This window comes from Heterodontus francisci, chromosome 3 (assembly GCF_036365525.1).
Source record: "Heterodontus francisci isolate sHetFra1 chromosome 3, sHetFra1.hap1, whole genome shotgun sequence".
Taxonomy (NCBI): Eukaryota; Metazoa; Chordata; class Chondrichthyes; order Heterodontiformes; family Heterodontidae; genus Heterodontus; species Heterodontus francisci.
This window is the reverse complement of record NC_090373.1, coordinates 174,548,005-174,569,660: the sequence shown is the minus strand read 5'-3', so window position 1 is coordinate 174,569,660 and position 21,656 is coordinate 174,548,005. Positions and strand designations below refer to the sequence as shown.

Genomic DNA, 21,656 nt, shown 5'->3' with positions numbered 1-21,656 from the left:
TCACCAGCCAAAACAGTGCTCTCCTTTGAAAGTGGTGTGGGAATAATCTTGATTTCATAGATTTGAAACCAACTTCTCATCTGCTGAGTTGCATCATTTTTTTGATTCTTCTCCACTGTCTTTATCCTGTACAATCAGATTTAATTTTGACCAGTATAGATGACCTTTGAAATCTTCAGTAAGTATCAAACGGTGCTTGATATCCCTGCTGAGGGGCAAGGTACCTTTGCTGGTTTACAGCCACCATGCTGGGAGGGGTAAGGTCACAGGCAAAGGTCCCTCATGTTTTGTGTGTGTGTGTGTGTCTCTCTCTCTCCTGCCCTCTTTCCCCCCCCCCCCCCCCCCCCGAAAAGAAAATTAAGGATAAACGGGAAACTTGATTCCAGACAGCCATATCTACAGTAAGTGTCTGCATCTCTGAACTTCAGCTTACAATTGTTGAGCTGGAGTTTGAGGTGCAGGCACTGAGGGGTGACATGGAGGGGGAGAGTTACTTTGATCCAGGAGGCAATCGCAGGTAGTGCTACAGGTCTGGTTACTGGTCAGAGACAGGAGGGTGTAACTGAGAGTCAGGCAGGTAAAGGCATCCTAGGTGCGGTGCTGGCAGAGCCTCAGCTGTTGGCCTTATCCAACAGGGATAAGATTCTTGCTGCCTGTGTGGATAAGGACAAACGATCCGTGGCACCAGAGAGCTGTGATTGCTCAGTCATTGAGTATATTCAAGTCAAAGATCGATAGATTTTTGAAAACTAAACACATTGGGGGATGAGAGGATAGTGCGGGAAGGTGCAGCTGAGGTAGATCAGCCATGATCTTAATGAATGCAGGAGTAGGCTTGAGAGGTTGAATGGCCTATTCTTGCTCCTCTTCTGTTCGCAACAACGAGGCAGTGTGCAGAACAACTCCCAAACAATATATTTATATTCACATGAGAAGGAGGCTTCACAGCAAATTGTATGTACTGCATAGTGCTTTTAATTCGTCTTTCACATTGATATGGCACCAGTGGTGTATTGCCATATATATGATTTACGTAATTATAGTGTTTGTGTATAATTACACTTTGTCAATAACTAATTATTGTTAAGCAGTTATTACATACGGCTGTCCCCACTGCAATCATATAATTGTCTGAATGCTGTTGTGAAGTGGCATTAAGAAGATTGACGCCCATTGTTCTGTCCTGCATGTGTTTCAAGTGTGAGCAGGGAAGGTGGGCAGAAGCAACTAACCATTTTAAAAACAGTTAGTGAAAAGTGTGTATGTTTTCAAATGTCTGAAGTTACCATGGTGTAAAAGTGGGAGAACAAAACTGTTTTAGGAAAAAAATGGGATCTTGGGTTCTATTTTAAAAAGGTATTGAGCACAAAAACAAAAGTAATGCTGAACTGTACTCATTTGCAATTAGAATATTGCATCTAGCTTTGGGATACCCTTCTTTATGAAGGTTGTTGAGGCCATGGAGAGTGTGAAAGACAGATTCACCAAAATGATAGTGAAGATGTGAGGATTTAGTTGTGGAAGATTAGGGAAACTGGGGCTCTTTTGACCAGACCGGGGAAATTTGAGGAGATATGATACAGGTGTTCAAATTTGAAGAATTTTATTAGCTAAATAGCAAACACTTATACTAGTCAGTGAGGCATAAATTGAACATGAGGAAAAGAGCAAAATAGTGAATTTTCTTTTTACACAGAATTCCATGTCCTAGCAACCCTGTGTGTCAAACAGTAGTGTAAGTGGAATCTATAACTTTTAAATGATGCAAATAAGTTTTTGAAAGAAAACTGAGTAGTCTCCTCCGTGCTGTAAAATTCTGATTACATAATTTATTTTCTTTCAGTGCGAGGATGCCGCCCTGGAAAAATTGTACAGATGACTGAAGCTGAAGTACGAGGTCTGTGTATCAAGTCAAGAGAGATCTTTCTCAGCCAACCGATCCTTTTGGAATTGGAAGCACCATTAAAGATTTGTGGTAAGGAGATACTTACTGTTACTTTAGATCTTAGTGCAGTGATCTATCACTCCAGATAGTGTTACGACCGACTGCTTCGGTCAAAGCCCCCAATCAAAATATACGATTCTGATTGTGGTGGGAGAAACGCACTGTTAATTTGTTGATTTAAAGACACCTGGTTTGGTTAGCCTCATTCGGGGGGGTAATAGACGGTACAATCTGGCTGGGTCTTAACGCACTGTTAATTCAATCCCGTTCCTCCACAGATCGCCTAACATATAATTTTAAACTTTCCAAATTAAAGAAAGACCCAGCCAGATTGTACCATCTATTACCCTCCCCACCCCCACCACCCCCCCGAATGAGGCTAACCAAACCAGGTGTCTTTAAATCAACAAATTAACTTTAATTAGAAAAACTAAATTCTCCTACACTACTAAGATATAAACAACATTTAAAATAGAAAAATTAGAGTCCTTGCAGATTTACACTCCTGCCGGATGTGTAACAGTCCAAGATTGCTTGAAGTCCTCACAGCTGTCTGATTGGGGGGGGGGTGGTGGTGAGGTTCTTCAACAGAAGAATAGTCTGTAGTCTAATCCAGAAGTTGAAGTTGTTGCTTCGTCTCCAGCAATGAATTTCAACAATTAGCAACTTGCAAACACTTTTTAATGTATCAATTTGGCTTTAGAACTTTTGAGGATAAAAGATTGTCACAGTCTAACTTCCCTCCCTTCAGTTTAAATTATCAAAGATCTCTGTTTTGGCTTGACTTTTTAGAATTTTGAGAATAATAAATAAACAGACTAAATTCTCTTCGTTCAGTTTAAATGGTCTGAGAGCCCTCCTTTCAGGTGCTAACACACACATGTCTGTCTCAACTAAAAAGCCAGTTCAAAAGATAATTGCAACATTGTATATCCAGTCCTTGGTCTCTGGCTGTTGCCGGGTAACCAGGATGCATTCTTTTGAAGCTGGTTGGTTTTCTTTCTGGTTGTATCCAATGGCAATCAAAATGCACTTTCTCTAACTCATGAGGCTTGCTGGTTCTTAAAGTATGCCTCCTTTTCCAGCCTTAAAGGCACACTGCATTCTTCCCGGAAAAAAAAACTACAGAATCATAACAATAGGCTTTGTGCACTCTAATCTGACTTTACTGGGAAACTAGCCAAATTTATTTGACGTTAGATAAAGATCTATACACACAACTTGCCACGGTTCAGTAAAATTCAGCAGTGTCTGAAACTCTTATGGATAGTATGCAAAATGGAAATATCCCATTTGAAGCTCAGGCAGTAATACTCTGAGGCTGGTTAAGGCATGTTATTGTGCCCGGGTGAAAGTGAGCTTTCATTAGGCTTGTGCTATATTAGACCTGGCAATATTTCATAATGTGTGCAAAAGGTGGATTTTGTTCTCTTTCTCCCAAGCATTTACCCCCGTTACCTTGAGTACGTGACATCACCTTCAGAAATCTGGATAGGTAAGATATATATCAAAAAGGAGAGTGAAAGCTAATTACTTACCCAGTGTTCTTGACGTTTGTTTTAAAATTGATAATTAAAAGCAGCCATCAATTTTGTCGGTGATTTTTTACTGCATAGTTGGTTTCATCAACCAGGAATACATATTCCCCGCACCCCCCCCCCCCCCCCCCCCCCCAAGAATATTGGAAAGGATAAATTAAAGAAAGTGAACCAAGACAGCTCTCGTGGGTCTCTTGGGTAAGAGGAGTGTGTCCTGGAAGCCGATTGTTGGCCGCCTTTGCAGTTGAGGAAGGTGAAGTGACAATGGTGACTTTAGTATGTCACCTTCCTAGATAGCCTTTTTTTTGTTGCAGTTAGTACGGTAACAACTGTTGCAGTGTAAACTGTTACAGTATGGCTTTTTTAAACAAATTTAGCACATGCTCCTTCTCAACTTTTTTCAATTACTTATTTTGCCAAAACAAGCCTTTTTGAAAATGTATACATAAGTAGCACCTAGAAGGACAAAGACAGTAAACGCAAAGGAACACGACCACTTCCAAGTTTCACACCCGGTTGCACATCATTCTGACTTGGAAATATATCATCGTGACTTGGTCAAAATCCTGGAACTTGCTCCGTAACAGCACTGAGAGTATCTTCACTATACGGACTATAGCGGATCATCACTATCTTTGGAAGAGCAATAAATGCTGGCCTTTCCAGCGATGCTGACATCCTGTGAATGAATATATTAAAAAAATTCTGACTTGCTTTTCAAGTCCTAATAGGCTACCTATCTTATTTTTATATATCAGTGAAACAACAATGCTGTTCATCACAATGCCAAACAACAGGTCAGGAAGACCAGACTGCAAATTTATTTATTTGGTGTTGCCCTGTACATCTGAGTTAGGTTCTTAGTTTTTTTTAAAACTAGAGCTGCATTTAAGCTTTGTATATTAAGGGGCAGAATTTAGGTTTAAAACTAGCTTTCAATTTCAGAAATTTCCTTTTGGATTTTTTCAATAACCATGTGATTAGATCATTTGGGAGGAGCCTTTAGGCAACCATGAGGGAACCAGATTGTGGGCTCAAATCAATTTCAGGAGCTCAACATGCAAGTGTGCTAGAGAGCACTATTCATCATTTGAGAATTGAGTTTGAGTTAGAGTCTACCAGGATCAAAGAACAAAGAAAATTACAGCACAGGAACAGGCCCTTCGGCCCTCCAAGCCTGCGCCGATCCAGATCCTTTATCTAAACATGTCGCCTATTTTCTAAGGGTCTGTATCTCTTTGCTTCCTGCCCATTCATGTATCTGTCTAGATACATCTTAAAAGACGCTATCGTGCCCGCGTCTACCACCTCCACTGGCAACGCGTTCCAGGCACCCACCACCCTCCGCGTAAAGAACCTTCCACGCATATCCCCCCCTCAACTTTTCCCCTCTCACTTTGAACTTGTGACCCCGAGTAATTGAATCCCCCACTCTGGGGGAAAAAGCTTCTTGCTATCCACCCTGTCTATACCTCTCATGATTTTTGTACACCTCAATCAGTTCCCCCCTCAACCTCCGTCTTTCTAATGAAAATAATCCTAATCTGCTCAACCTCTCTTCATAGCTAGCGCCCGCCATACCAGGCAACATCCTGGTGAACCTCCTCTGCACCCTCTCCAAAGCATCTACATCCTTTTGGTAATGTGGCGACCAGAACTGCACGCAGTATTCCAAATGTGGCCGAACCAAAGTCTTATACAACTGTAACATGACCTGCCAACCCTTGTACTCAATACCCCGTCCGATGAAGGAAAGCATGTCGTATGCCTTCTTGACCACTCTATTGACCTGCGTTGCCACCTTCAGGGAACAATGGACCTGAACACCCAAATCTCTCTGGACATCAATTTTCCCCAGGACTTTTCCATTTACTGTATAATTCACTCTTGAATTGGATCTTCCAAAATGCATCACTTCGCATTTCCCCTGATTGAACTCCATCTGCCATTTTTCTGCCCAACTCTCCAATCTATTTATATTCTGCTGTATTCTCTGACAGTCCCCTTCACTATCTGCTACTCCACCAATCTTAGTGTCGTCTGCAAACTTGCTAATCAGACCACCTAAACTTTCCTCCAAATCATTTATGTATATCACAAACAACAGTGGTCCCAGCACGGATCCCTGTGGAACACCACTGGTCACACGTCTCCATTTTGAGAAACTCCCTTCCACTGCTACTCTCTGTCTCCTGTTGCCCAGCCAGTTCTTTATCCATCTAGCTAGTACACCCTGGACCCCATGCGACTTCACTTTCTCCATCAGCCTACAATGGGGAACCTTATCAAACGCCTTACTGAAGTCCATGTATATGACATCTACAGCCCTTCCCTCATCAATCAACTTTGTCGTGTAAGGAATTTTCATACTGTTTCCTCTATTCCTGGTAAATCTGGCCTATATCAGTGCTTTTGGAAGATCTATTCACTGCTTTTTAATTGGGGTCATTAAACAGATATAATGTTGCTGCACTTGCTATTAAGGGAACCAATTTGGAGTGGCTTTAGTTTTGGGCAGGTTTAATCCCATTCCAAGTGCAAAATAACCATAGCTGTAATTTTGCATTCTCTTGCAATTTTTCATTGATTCTGGACAGTGGAAGGATTACACGGAACAATTAATAGTGTCCTTATGAACTGAGTTGGGCTAAAAGTCTTAGCAATATCGTTTGTGTTCACAGTTCGGTATTCTGTTGCAATAATTGTGGAAGGAATTTTTGTTGAGTCTGGAAATGTTAATCTGAGTTGCTAAGTCTGCATTAAGAATGTAATTTATTTCTTCCCTTTTTCTGCCTTTGGAGTTTGGTAAAACTTTTAATTAAAAAATCTTTAATATTTAAGGCAGGGAGTGGCTGTTATAATGGTGTACTTGCATAAAATACATTTTCCTGGCATCATGCCAGTAACACAGTCCAGAACATGCAGCGCTCAGCTTGAATGCTAATCTATAGTCACTAAAGCTCTATTTATAGTCACTTGATGTTTGTTTGTGTGTGTGTGTATCAGTATGAAATCCCTCCTTTCTCCTGTGGTTGCATAGTATTTTGTTAATACTGCTGTCATCTGGCTAGAAGGTCAGCAACCCTAGATACTTAGTCCAATCTGCTTTGTTTTGTCTCCTCATGTTAGCCTAGCTAAGATCACCAACAGTGAATTTGGAGGTGAATAGTGAAACCTGTATCCTGCAGACACAGTTGGGAACACATTGGTACTACAACATGATGTGCCAGAGTGCTGCCACCTCATAAAAACAGAAGGGAATATGAACGAGTGAAGGCCTTTTGGCTTGTCAAGCCTGTTCTTCCATAGACTGTTGGCCCGTCAGGGAGATGAGGAAAACACCTGGAAAACACTGCAACATATGTTTGATCCTCCACTGATTACATTTCCATTGTCCTTGCTGTTCAGGATCAGTCATATTATATAAATAATATCATCACTGCCTATACTTGGGACAATCTTTCATGTATTTTTGTTCAGTAATTTTTACTTCTATCCTAATTCTGTAGTCAAACTAAAGTCTTAGTTAAGCACCCTGCTTATATCTACATTATTTGTGCCTTGCAGCAATTGAAAGACCAAGAATTTCACTGGTAAAAAAATTTCAGTTCTTTATGACTTTGTTCTGATTTATTTTTGTTCAGTAACCATCATACTATGTCTTTAAGGTGGGTTTCCCTCAGTTTCATACTGTACTAATACAGAATCATTAGAATAGTTACAGACAGAAGGAGGCCATTGTGTCTGTGCTGGCCCTTTGCAAGAACAACTCAGCTAATCCCATTCCCCCACCCTTTCCCCGTAGCCCTGCAAATTTTTTCTCTTCAGCTTTTTATCCAAATTCCCTTTTGAAAGTCACGATTGAATCTGTCTCCACCACACGCACAGGCAGTGCATTCCAGATTCTAACCACTCTGCATTTAAAAATAAGTTTTTCCTTGTGCCTTTGGTTCTTTTGCCATTCACCTTAAATTGGTGTCCTCTGGTTCTTGACTCTTCTGCCATTGGGGGCAGTTTCTCTTCTCTGTCTAGGCCCTTCGTGATTTTGCATATCTCTATCAAATATCCTCTTGGCATTCTCTAAAGAGAATAACCTCAGTTTCTCCAATCTATCCTTGTATCTGAAGTCCCTCATCCCTGGAACAATTCTTGTAATTTTTTTTCTTCACACCTTCTAAGACCTTCCTCAAGTGTGGTGCTCAGAATAATACTCCAGTTGAGGCCGGACCAGTGTTTTATAAAGGCTTGTCATAATTTCCTTGCTTTTTTACTCTACGCCTCTATTTATAAAACCCAGGATCCCAATGTCTTTTAACCACTTTCTTAACCTACCCTACCACCTTCAGTGCTTTGTGCACATATATGCCCAGGTCTGTCTGTTTCTGTACCTTATTGAACTGGAGCCTTTTTTATATTGCCTCTCCTCGTTCCTACTAAAAGTACCACTTTTGTTACGACCGAGGATGGAGGGGTGTACTGTCTTTCTCTAGTTCCACTTCTCCACGTGTCACAACATATATTTAAATTTTTTACCCAATTACCGATACAGCCAATTATATACTTTTATCTATTCTAGTTTCAGAATAAAAATCCACCAACCAGGTTTCTTTATTAAACAACAAAATTATTAATTTATTATCAAACAGGACTCATTCAATAAAGATGCAAAGCTTATTAACATACAGGCTGAAATATGAAAGTATAAATACATTCCCTTTATAAATAACCCAACGTGCGTGCACACACACACAGCGGTTAAAGGAAAATAAAGAACTTTTCTCTGCCGAGATCAAATTTACAAAAAAAAAGTACTTTGGCCAAGTACTTGTTAATTATTGAAGAAAAAGGATAAGATATGGATTGTTCCAGATGTACCTGGATGCCAGACCAAAGATTCGTGTAGACGGGCATCACTAGACTCATGCGGTGGTCACTGCGATCTTTTCAGAAGCAGTTCGTTCAGGAGATGTTGAGAGTAAGTCTTGCAGAAGCTTCTCAGGAGAAATGCTGCATCAGTTTCTCCAGTTCTCACTCTGGATTCACAGGGTTTTTCAAAGAGGTGGAACAGGGTGAGCTGGCGGTAGCCTCGCTCTCTTAGCAGGCTTACATTCCAACTGAACTCCAAACAATATCCAAAAATGAAACCAACTCATGACCACCATAAATCTAGACAGGTCACTTCTCTATAAACAACTCCGATAGTCAGCAAGGCTCCTGCTGTTTACTTAGCTTAAGACATGTGACATCCAGTAAATGTTTTTAAAGAGTCCCAAGTGTCCTTCTAATGACCCTTTTTTTTAAAAGAAAAATCCAGCATCTCAGGTATTTCCACAGTCTTTTGAGCATGAATCCTCAAAAAATATTAAAAATGGAAGCACCTTCAGAACACTTTGCATTTCTCTGCATTAAATTGCTCCTGCTATGTGTTCACTCATTCCACCAGCCTGTCTGTCCTCTTGAAGTCCATCACTATCCTCACAGCTCAGTGCTTCCAAGTTTGGTCATCTGCAAATTTTGAAATTGTACCCTGTGCACCCAAGTCTAGGTCATTAATATATATCAAGAAAAGCAGTGGTCTTAATACCAAACCCCCCACCCCACCGCCGGTATATCTTCCTCCAGTCCAAAAAAACAACCGTTCACCACTGCTGTTTCCTGTCACTCTGCCAACTTTGTATCGATGCTGCCACTTTCCCTTTTATTCCATGATCTTCAACTCTGCGAGCAAGCCTATCCAGTGGCAATTTTTCAAATGCCTTTTGGAAGTCCATGTACACTACCTCTATCAAGTTTTTATTTCAAGGGATGTGGGCGTGGCTGGCTATGCCAACATTTATTGCCCCATCCCTAATTGCCCTTGAGAAAGTGGTGGTGAGATGCCTCATCAACCCCCTGTTCATCAAAAACCTCAACCATTAGTTAAACTTGATTTGCCTTTAACATATCCATCATGGCTTTAATTAATCTACACTTGTCCAAGCGACTGTTAATATTGTCCTGGGTTATCATTACTAAAAGCTTTCCCACCACCGAGGTTAAACTGACTGGTCTGCAGTTGCCGAGCTCATCCTTATACCCTTTTTTGAACAAGGGTGTTAGATTTTCAATTCTCCAGTTGGCTGGCATAACCCCTGTATCTGCTAAGGAGGGTTGGAAGACTGTGGCCAGTACTTCCATAATTTCCTCCCTTTACTTCCCTCCACATCCTCAGATGCACCCCATCCGGTCCTGGTCACTTATCAACTTTTAAGTACAGCCAGCATTACTAATACCTCCTCTTTTTGACCTTCCAGGTTCAACAAATAAATGCCTTGAATGTGCACCCCAAACCTTAATTAATTAATTAATTACACCTACTCTTATTTTCTATATTTCTATTACCTTCAGTGAATGATTAGTTGCACTCAATTATTTTCTTTTTGCCAAAAACAGGCAAAAATAAGACCAGTTTGTTAGCCTTTGTGCTTTTAGGCACTTTGAATCCATCTACCATTTCCTTAATTCATCCACTAAATTACGCTAATCATCTGGCCAAGGGCTTGGCTAATCTTACAATATTCCTGGGTACCCTGATATTATTTAGGGGAGGCGGTGGCATAGTGTTGTCACTGGGCTAGTAACCCAGAGTCCCAGGGTATTGCTCTGGGGACATGGGTTCAAATCCCACCACAGCAGAAGGTGGAATTTGAATTTAATAAATCTGGAATTAAAAGCTAGTCTAATGATGGCCATGCAACCAATGTCAATTGTTGTAAAAACCCATCTGGTTCACTAATGTCCTTTAGGGAAGGAAATCTGCTGTCCTTACCTGGTCTGGCCTCCATGTGACTCCAGGCCCACAGCAATGTGGTTAACTCTTATATGCCCTCTGAAGTGGCCTAGCAAGCCCCTCAGTTGTATCTAACTGCTATGAAGTCAATAAAAAGGAATGAAACCGGACGGACCACCCAGCATCGACCTAGGCACCAGAAACGACAACGGCAAACCCAGCCCTGTCGACCCTGGAAAGTCCTCCTTACTAATATCTGGGGGCTTGTGCCAAAGTTGGGAGAGCTGTCCCACAGACTAGTCAAGCAACAGCCTGACATTGTCTGTCAGGTATGATTCCGTGAGTATGACTATGTCCCAGACACTGCAATCACTATCCCTGGGTATGTCCTGTCCCACCGGCAGGACAGACCCAGCAGAGGTGGCGGGACAGTGGTCTACAGTAGGGAGGGAGTTGCCCTGTGAGTCCTCAACATCGACTCCGGACCCCATGAAGTCTCATGGCATCAGGTCAAACATGGGCAAGATAACCTCCTACTGATTGCCACCTACCGCCCTCCCTCAGCTGATTAATCAGTACTCCTCCATGTTGAACACCATTTGGAGGAAGCACTGAGGGTGGCAAGGGCACAAAATGTACTCTGGGTGGGGGACTTCAATGTCCATCACTAAGAGTGGCTTGGTAGCATCACTACTGACCGAGCTGGCCAAGTACTAAAGGACATAGCTGCTAGACTGGGTCTGCGGCAGGTGGTGGAGGATCCAACACGAGGGAAAAACAAACTTGACCTTGTCCTCACCAATCTGCCTGCCGCAGATGCTTCTGTCCATGACTGTTGGTAAGAGTGACTACCGCACAGTCCTTGTGGAGACAAAGTCCCGCCTTCACATTGAGGATACCGTCCATCAAGTTGTGTGGCACTACCACCATGCTAAATGGGATAGATTTCGAACGGATCTAACAATGCAAAACTGGGCATCCATGAGGTGCTGTGGGCCATCAGCAGCAGCAGAATTGTACTCAACGACAATCAGTAACCTCATGGTCTGGCATATCCCCCACTCTACCATTACCATCAAGCCAGGAAACCAACCCTGATTCAATGAAGAGTGCAGGAGGGCATGCCTGGAGCAGCACCAGGCATACCTCAAAATGAGGTGTCAACCTGGTGAAGCTACTACCCAGGACTACTTGCATGCCAAACTGCATAAGCAGCATGCGATAGACAGAGCTCAGCGATCCCATAACCAACGGATCAGATCTAAGCTCTGCAGTCCTGCCACATCCAGCCGTGAATGGTGGTGGACAATTAAACAACTAACCGGAGGAGGTGGCTCCACAAATATCCCCATCCTCAATGATGGGGGAGCCCAGCATATGAGTGCGAAAGATAAGGCAGAAGCATTTGCAACAATCTTCAGCCAGAAGTGCCGAGTTGACGATCCACCTCAGCCACCTCCTGAAGTCCCCAGCATTACAGATGCCAGACTTCAGCCAATTCGATTCACTCCGTGTGATATTAAGAAACAGCTGAAGGCACTGGATACTGCAAAGGCTATAGGTCCTGACAATATTCCGGCAATAGCACTGAAGACCTGTGCTCCAGAACTTGCCGCACTCCTAGCCAAGCTGTTCCGATATAGCTACAACACTGGCATCTACCCGGCAATGTGGAAAATTGCCCAGGTATGTCCTGTACACAAAAAGCAGGACAAAACCAACCCAGCCAATTCCTGCCCCATCAGCCTACTCACAATCATCACTAAACTGATGTAAGGTGTCATCAACAGTGCCATCAAGCAGCACTTGCTTAGCAATAACCTGCTCAATGATGCTCAGTTTGGGTTCCGCCAGTTCCACTCAGCTCCTGAACTCATTTGAGCCTTGGTTCAAACATGGACAAAAGAGGTGAGATGCGAGTGACTGCCCTTGACATCAAGGCAGCATTTGACCAAGTATGGCATAAAGGAACCCTGACAAAACTGGAGTCAATGGGAATCAGAGGGAAAACCCTCCGCTGGTTGTAGTCATACCTAGCACAAAGGAAGATGGCTGTGGTTGTTGGAGGTCAAACATCTGAGCTCCAGGACATCACTGCAGGAGTTCCTCAGAGTAGTGTCCTAGGCCCAACCATCTTCAGCTGCTTCATCAATGACCTTCCTTCTATCATAAGGTCAGAAGTGGGGATGTTCGCTGATGATTGGTGCTGAACATTGTGCATTCGCGACTCCTCAAATACTGAAGCAGTCCGTGTAGAAATGCAGCAAGACCTGGACGATATCCAGGCTTGGGCTGATGTGTGGCGCAAATGTTACTTGCCACTTAAGTGCCAGGCAGTGACCATCTCCAACAAGAGAGAATCTAACCATCTCCCCTTGACATTCAATGGCATTACAATCGCTGAATCCCCCACTATCAACATCCTGGGGGTTACCATTGACCAGAAACTGAACTGGAGTAGCCATATAAATACCGTGCCTACAGGAGCAGGTCAGAGGCTAGGAATCCTGCGGCGAGTAATTCACCTCTTGACTTCTCAAAGCCTGTCCACCATCTACAAGGCACAAGTCAGGAGTGTGATGGAATACTCTCCACTTGCCTGGATGGGTGCAGCTCCAACAACACTCAAGAAGCTCGACCCCATCCAGAACAAAGCAGCCCACTTGATTGGCGCACCATGCACGAACATTCACTCCCTTCACCACTGACGCACAGTGGCAGCAGTGTGTACCATCTACAAGATGCACTGCAGCAACGCACCAAGGCTCCTTAGACACCACCTTCCAAACCCACGACCTTTGCCACCTCGAAGGACAAGAGCAGCAGATGCATGGGAACACCACTACCTGCAAGTTCTCATCCAAGTCCCACACCATCCTGACTTGGAACTATATCCCCGTTCCTTCACTATCGCTGGGTCAAAATCCTGGAACTCCCTTCCTAATAGCACTGTGGGTGTACCTACCTCACATTGACTGCAGCGGTTCAAGAATGCAGCTCATCGCCACCTTTTTGAGGGCAATTAGTGATGGGCAATAAATGCTGGCATCGCCAGTGATGCCCACATCCCATCAACAAATAAATTTTTTTAAATTTAAAGTTAAATATCATTGTGAATATTGGAAATAGTGGGGGAGCAAGAACAGGTCTCGACCTGCCAATGCCACCTGACTATTTTCTTTTTATTATCTCCTGCTTTGTAGTCAATCCAATTGTCAGTGTGCTAATTAGTTTCATCAATGTATTTAAGAGTGTCGGAGTTTTGTATAAGGCAATCTTGCTTTGAGTAAACACTACTTTGGTGTATGGCCTGAGTTGGCTAATTGGTAACCTCGGGACTTTCATTCCAACTATGTTAGGTACTGTGCTGTATCCTTACGCCATCCTAACCAGGAATGAGAAGGCTCATGTTTGCTACAACATATGAATCTAGTTCTAGTATATGAATGGAGTAGCAATACGTAAAGATGATCCAGATCTCCTTGGGGAAACAAAGCCCAAATAGCGCATCCTTCCTTTCCTGACACAATGGGCCCAACTCACATAATGTCAGCAAGTATTTATAAGATGTAGCGTGGGTGCTCATATCAAGGGTACGATGCATGACAAATCTTAAGGTCTGACTTCTGTTGAGAAAGCAATTTTGGGGGCAGGGGTGCACAATTTACTGAAATGTGGGAGGAAATTGTGCTGAAGTAAAAATCTGGGAATTTATCAAATTAAGAACTGATTTGAGTGGTCTACAAAATGTCCCAGTTATTGACCTTTCAAGGCTTGCTCGCTTGATATTGAAATTTAACTTGCAGTTCATGACTTTTTTGCCTTTTGGCCTACATAGTATTGTGAGCTGTTCTTTTGTATCTTTGATCTATATTAGAAGTTATTCCACTGTTACACTGCAATTTTTACTCCTTCTGGATTAAGATTAATTACTAACGAGCATTTCAATATTTTTTTCTTTTGAACATATAAATAGTAACTTGAAGACTCAAATATGTGTCTTGTGCTTTCTCAAACCCTGCCCCCAGCTTCCATTCTCTGTATGTGATACGTTAGGCATTTTGACTGGAGCAGGAGTCATGCTGGTAGTACTTAGATGATTGAAGCCACTTTAAACAGGCTTCATTTTTCTAAGGAGTAAGAAAAGAAACCATCCAATCACTAGTTCCCCTCCAAGTGACATGTCATCCTGACTTGGTTCTTCCATCATTGCTGGGTCAAAATCCTGTCAATCCCTACCTAACAGTACTGTGGGTATGCCAACACGACACCGGCTGCTGTGGTTCTAGGAGGGCCAAATAGCAGCCTTATGTGCTGTTATGACTCTATGATCGTTCATCTCCGCCTTCTCAAGTTAGGGATTGACGATAAATGCTGTCCTTGCTAGTGCTGCCCATATTCCATGAATAAATAATAAAAACTTGGTGTGCAGAATGAGTGACTACCTGCTCAATTGCAGTGTGCTGGCACCTTCCTAAGTGAGCAAGCCTAGTTATGATGTGGTGTGCTGTCACACTGCATTTATTTGGCAATTAATTTACAAAGCTAACAAATATGCACATCAATAGATTCTCTTATAAACAAAGTGCCTGGTATCTAGTAAGAAATTACTTTCCACAGAACACTCCTCTTCCCTGTCCCAAGACATTTAGTACCTTTTTTTTGTTGATGAGAATACTCTTAAGTACTCTTAATTCTATGTCAGTCATTGATCAGACTCTAATGTAGATCATGATGCATTTGGAAGCTTTTCAGCAGAGCTGCTCCTCTCTCAAAGACTTCTACAAGCTACTTGCTGTTTCTTGTGCTGGTTAGGCATCCCAGTGTTGGCAACAGAAGACAAGTACCAAAGCAAAAAGTCAGTGGTCACATTACAATGCTGCATATCGTAAAGCGATTTGTGTTTCCTGCAGTTAGCTAAACAAAAAAATGAGATGGGAGATTTATTCATGGTGCTTCCTTGGGTGATTGTAGTTCTGTACAATTGTATGCAAATTTGGACACGAGTATATCTCGAGCAATGATTCACTTGATTCAATCTTGTGATTGAGACAGGAAAAAGCTTGAGATTTGAATCATTCTGTCAATTTAAAGATAAATATGTATTTATATATATATCTCATTTGACAGACACAAGGCTGAGTTGCAAGGTAACCTTTTTGATTTTAATATAGACATGCCTTACTTACATTTCGCAAACAAACACATTTAGAAAATCTCCTAACCAGGCTTATTGGTTGAATCTATTGTCAGTACTCTATTTGGCATGCAAGAGAGCCATCAATTGCAAGGCTATTTTTGAAATTTCAACTGGACACCATTTGTCCAAGGCACAGTAGCAAAGTTTGCTGGTGAGAACTCTGCCTGCAGTGCACACCCACCTAATGAATGAACACAGCATGCTATTTGTAGTCCTTTTGTGGACATGCACCAGTGCATAATCAGGTCACATTGAAACTATAAAGGACTGAAATCTAGGCTTGGGAGGGAGCGAAGTGGAAAATAAAAATAAAGTTGATTTTGCATTGATTCAGAAGGCAGAACCAACAAGTTCACTTACTGCAGGTTATTGAAATAAACAAAACCATACCAAACCTAAATTGGATAATTCTGACAAAATTGCCAAATGAATTTCGTAGGACATACGAAAAGGATGGGAAAGGATCATCTGTGCATTTAATCCAACTCCATCAGATACATTGCAAACATATATATCATTTACACAACCTTTAACTACATCATCTCCAGAGATGGGCACAAAAACAGGAAAACAATCTGCTACCAACTTAAGGAAAACTTCAAAATTCCTATCCGACTATGAGCTAATTGAATAAAGTTCCACAAGGCCACAAATAGCCCTTACTCTTCAACTCAGTTAATTAACAACTTCTACAGAGCTTGCATCGTATAAGCTTCAAAGGTTTTTAAAGTTCCAAGGTGCTTCACACACACAAGTGAACAGAGATAATGGAATCCAAAACATAGAGGGATAGATTGGGAAGAATAACTGATGGCTTTTTGGTTTCCAGAAACCAGGTTGAGTCAGGTTGTAGAAGGGCATTCTTGAGAGCCAAGTCAACTGGAGGCTCTGCCATTCTGCTAACAAGGGGCAGTGGGAACTCACAAAATGCCAGATTCAGAGAATCAAAGGGTCTTGTTGGGTTGTGTTTAAGACATGGTACATTTGAAGATGATTTTCAATTTAACGTTGAAGCACAGATAACCAATGTAGAATAGCGACGAAGGAAGTGATGTGCACATGGAGCTTCAAGTAGGGGAGAGTATGTGTAGTTGCATTTTGGCTTAGTTTAGTTTAGAGATACAGCACTGAAACAGGCCCTTCAGCCCACCGAGTCTGTGCCGACCATCAATCACCCATTTATACTAATCCTACACTAATTCCATATTCCTACCACATCCCCACCTGTCCCTATATTTCCCGACCACCTACCTATACTAAGGGCAATTTATAATGGCCAATTAACCTATCAACCTGCAAGTCTTTGGCATGTGGGAGGAAACCGGAGCACCCGGAGGAAACCCACGCAGACACAGGGAGAACTTGCAAACTCCACACAGGCAGTACCCAGAATTGAACCCGGGTCGCTGGAGCTGTGAGGCTGTGGTGCTAACCACTGCGCCGCCCGCGACCCGGGTTCAATTTTGTTGATGCATGTGCAACCTGGAAGCCAGAAAGAAAGGTTAATCTCTCTGGAGTTAATAGAGAGCTGCTGTCTTTCAAATGAGACACTAAACCAGGGCCCATCTGTCCTCGTGAATGATCCCAAGACGCTATTTTGAAGAGCAGGGGAGTTATCTCTGTTGTCCTGGCCAATGTTTGTCCTTCAACCAGCATCACATTATTAAAATAATAATTATCTGGTTATTATTACATTGCTGTTTTTTTGGACCTTGCTGTTGGCAGATTGGCTGACATGTTTCCTATAATACAACAGTTTCAAAATTTCAAAACTGCTACTTTGGCTGTAACTAGCTTTGGGATGTCCGGACGTTGAGAGAGGGACTATATATGTGCAAGTCTGTCTGTCTTTTTAAAACTGCCTAGGACTTCCATTTTTGTTCATATCAGAGTTTTTATTCTGCTTGGGTTAATGCAATGAATTATAGTGGCAGACTGGATTTTGGAAAAGGTTCTTGCTTGCTATCTCTTTTTATGTAGCTTCCTTGTGCGTTGTCATTTGCTATATTATAAATCATTCTGATGCTTGAAATGGTCCTCCTTGCTTGAAGGACACCCCTTGAACAAATGAGTATTATTGACCGTTTCAAGTTTAATTTTGCAAATACTTTCATTAACAGGAATTTCTCTACTCTTGTACTCAACTGCTTAACAGCTGTAAGATGAAGCAGCATAACTACTAACAGACCAGAAAAGGAGGCGTGCTTAAGTGGTTAATTGAGCAGAGGCTGCTGATTACAAATGGACATGCTTCGAAGGACTTGAAACTACACTAAAATTTCCCTTGTGAACATAATCTATTTGTGTTCATCTATGGGGCCATGCTATGTAACGAACACTCATTGGGGTCCCCTTGAATAAGATCTCTATCCAACAATTCCACATTACAACAGCAACATTTTGTATGGTGTATTTAAGTACCTGCCAGATGAGCTGCAATGGTCAACATGATAATTGTTGTAGGAGCATAGGCTCCTGCTGATTTATATGGGTCATTAGCTACTTATAAATATACTAGATAAAAGTTGTGAATCAAGGCCCATTTCAATTGATGGTGTAAAACCCATTACTGTTTTTCATTAAAAATCTTAAAACATCCTCAAGCTTGATGTTCCACACTCAGCATCACATTCATTTACGGCACAGAAGAAGGCCATTCAGCCCATCGGGTTTATGCCAGCTCTCAACGGAGCTGTCCAGTCAGTCCCATTTCCCTATTTGATCACCGTAGCCCTGCAAGTCTATTTCCCTCGGGCCATCCAACGTCCCTTTGAAGTCATTGATTGTCTCCTCTTCACCAACCTTGTGGGCAGCAAGTTCCAGGTCATTACCACTTCTGTGTTTAAAAAAAAAAAATTCTTCCACATATTGCCCCTGCATCTCTCGCCAAAAAGCTTCCATCTGTATTCCTTCGTCCTTGCACCATTAGTTAATGGGACCAGCTTTTCCTTGTCTAACTTTTCTAAGCCTGTCATAATCTTGTGCGCTGATTGATCCAACCTTACTTTAACACCACTTCAAAAAACATGCAATATTTGCAACTGTAAAGACAACTTATAATAAATACTCACTGTGCAGGAGAATGTCTCTTCAGTTGATAAATAATTGAAACCAGAGTGTCCAGTTTAATCGGAACGGTAGAATTAAATTAAAATGGGCCTTCTGAATTGGTTTTATTTTTCAACATTAACGTCAGTTAAACCATGTAAAGAGACCTATTAACTGCAGTTATTGTTTAAAGCTTTCAAACTTTTACACCTCTGCTCAGAGGCGGCGCAGTGGTTAGCACCGCAGCCTCACAGCTCCAGCGACCCGGGTTCAATTATGGGTACTGCCTGTGTGGGGTTTGCAAGTTCTCCCTGTGTCTGCGTGGGTTTCCTCCGGATGCTCCCATTTCCTCCCACATGCCAAAGACTTGCAGATTGATAGGTTAATTGGCCATTAGCAATTGCCCCTAGTATAGGTAGGTGGTAGGGAAATATAGGGACAGGTGGGGATGTGGTAGGAATATGGGATTAGTGTAGGATTAGTATAAATGGGCGGTTGATGGTTGGCACAGACTCAGTGGGCCGAAGGGCCTGTTTCAGTGCTGTATCTCTAAACTAAACTAAAAAAGTGAACAGAAATTCCTTCAGTTTCAACATTATTATAGCATTTAAACTGTAAACTTTGCCATTGAGGCATGCAAATATCACTATTTACTTCACAGATTAAAAGGTTTTTTTTATATATATAAAATTCCCCATTTATATGCTTGTCTGATACCAGCCTGGAGGAATCTTAACTTCCTCTGACTCAATTCTGAGGAGACCAAAGCCATTGTCTTTGACCCACACCACAAACTGTGCTTCCTTGGCCTTCCAATGTCTCACTCTTGTTTGCAATGGTGCAGTAGTGATAATGTCACTGGACTAGTAATCCAGAGGCCCTGGGGACATGCCAGGGACATGGGTTCAAATCCCATCACAGCAGCTAGTGGAATTTAAATTCAATTAAGTAAAGAAAAAATCTGGAATTGAAAGCTAGTCATTGGTGCCATGAAACAAAGAACAGCACAGGAACAGGCCATTCGGCCCTCCAAGCCTGCGTCGATCTTGATGCGTGCCAAAACTAAAACCTTCTGCATTTCTGGGGACCATATCCCTCTATTCCCATCCTATTCATGTATTTGTCAAGATGCCTCTTAAACGTCATTATCGTACCTGCTTCCACCACCTCCCCCGGCAGCAAGTTCCAGGCACTCACCACCCTCTGTGTAAAGAACTTGCCTCGCACATCCCCTCTAAACTTTGCCCCTCGCACCTTAAACCTATGTCCCCTAGTAACTGACTCTTCCACCCTGGGAAAACGCTTCTGACTATCCACTCTGTCCATGCCGCTCATAACTTTGTAAACCTCTATCATGTCACCCCTCCACCTCCGTCGTTCCAGTGAAAACAATCCAAGTTTATCCAACCTCTCCTCATAGCTAATGCCCTCCAGACCAGGCAACATCCTGGTAAACCTCCTCTGTACCCTCTCCAAGGTATGTAATCGGCCATATCAATAACTGGGTAAAACATTTAAATATATGTTGTGATATATGTATGTATATTTAAATATATGTAGGGGAACTAGAAAAAGTGCATTCCTCCAACCTCGGTCGTAACACTCCTCAACAGTCTCTGCTACCAGCTCTGCTGCAAGAATCGTCTTCTGCTTACCCATCACCCCAGTAGTCCATGGCCTCCGCTCCCCAACATCTGAAGTTTTTAAAACTCTTGCCCTTGTTGTTCAATCCCTGCATTGAGACACCTGGGGCTGGATTTTACCTTGGGCGGACGGGAATTTGCACGAACCCACTTCTGCCTAGCCTGGGGATCTGTCCTGCATTTTACGGGTCCTTGGGCTTTAATTGTCCAGAGGCAGATCTTCCACCCGCTTGAGGGAGGAAGTCCCGCCTCATTGAGCTGCTGGCCAATCAGCGGGCTGGCAGCTTAGTCTCAGCAGTGCCACCAGGAGTGGTGGCCACTGCTGGGACTGCAGCCAGGCTGACGCCATGGAACCAGGACCTCCGGTAACTTGGGCATGCCTCACCAGTGAGATCAGCCGTGCCCTAGTGAGGCTAGAGTAGTCATTTGAGGGAGGGGTGGGCGTCTTGGGTCCCGGGGGTGGGTTGGGAGGCGGGAGCAACCCTCAATCGGGCACCCTGTGCCCAACCCTTCTGGCGCGCAGAAAAGCTGGCAGCTATCGTCGGGCGGCCTTTCACGTCCCCAGCTTGCCATGGGTAAAATACCCTGGTATTTTGATTGGCCTCGGGCGGGCGGGCCATTTTCGCCAGCCGCCCGACTGCCATAAAGTTGACCGAAGGCGGGAGTGGTGCGGGTAGGCCTCCCGGAACTTCCCACTCAATTTTACGCAGTCCCCATCCTCCCCCACGCCACATCCGACCTGCTGGGGTGGCTTAAAATTCAGCCCCTGATCTCTGAATCTCCTTCAATAACACATTTATCCTCTTTGGAGAGAGAAGCAGAGTTAATGTTTCAGGTCTGTGACCTTTCATCAGAACTGGCAAAGGTTAGAAAAGATTTAGGTTTTAAGCAAGTGAAGGAGGGGTGGTTTTGTAGGGATTAGAACAAAAGGAAAGGTGTGTGATGGGGCAGAGGGGAGGATAGATTAAACAACAAAGCTGTCATGTGATAAAGGCAAAGAGTGTGTTAATGCTTGTGTTGAGAGACACTACAGCCTCGCGGACTCGACCTTGAGTTCAACAATTTCAGAGCATGACTGGCCTTTTTCTATTAATTTTATTTTTCAACCACGTACCTGTTTTTTTCATATGAACAGAGTTGTTCATTGCTCTGCTGTTAACACGCTCTTTCTGGACTAATGCTTTCTTTCACTGCAAGCATTAACATGCTCTTTGCCTTCGTCCCATGACAGCTTTGTCATTTAATCTCTCCTGCCCTATCTCTCAGCTTTGCTTTTGTTGTCTTCCCTACCAAACCCTGCCCACCCCCCCCCCCCCCACTTTCACTCAAAAGCTAATTCTTTTCGAACCTTTGCCAGTTCTGATTAAGGGTCACAGACCTGAAACGTTTACTCTGCTTCTCTATCCATAGATGCTGCCTGACCTGAGTATTTCCAACACTCTCTTTATTTCAGATTTCCAGAATCTGCTGTATTTTGCTTTTATTTTACATTTCTCCTCTTGCCTGCCCCACC

General features: G+C 42.9%; 1 protein-coding gene across 2 annotated transcripts in view; it reads left to right on the top strand.

The window, feature by feature from the left end:
- ppp1cb (protein phosphatase 1, catalytic subunit, beta isozyme) overlaps positions 1 to 21,656 on the top strand; it is a 162,038-nt gene that overhangs the window by 62,130 nt on the left and 78,252 nt on the right. For both annotated transcript variants that reach the window (XM_068027696.1, XM_068027697.1), the window contains one exon: positions 1,844 to 1,975. In XM_068027696.1, the coding sequence (XP_067883797.1) occupies positions 1,844 to 1,975 (132 nt within the window). The remainder of the gene's footprint in view (positions 1 to 1,843; positions 1,976 to 21,656) is intronic.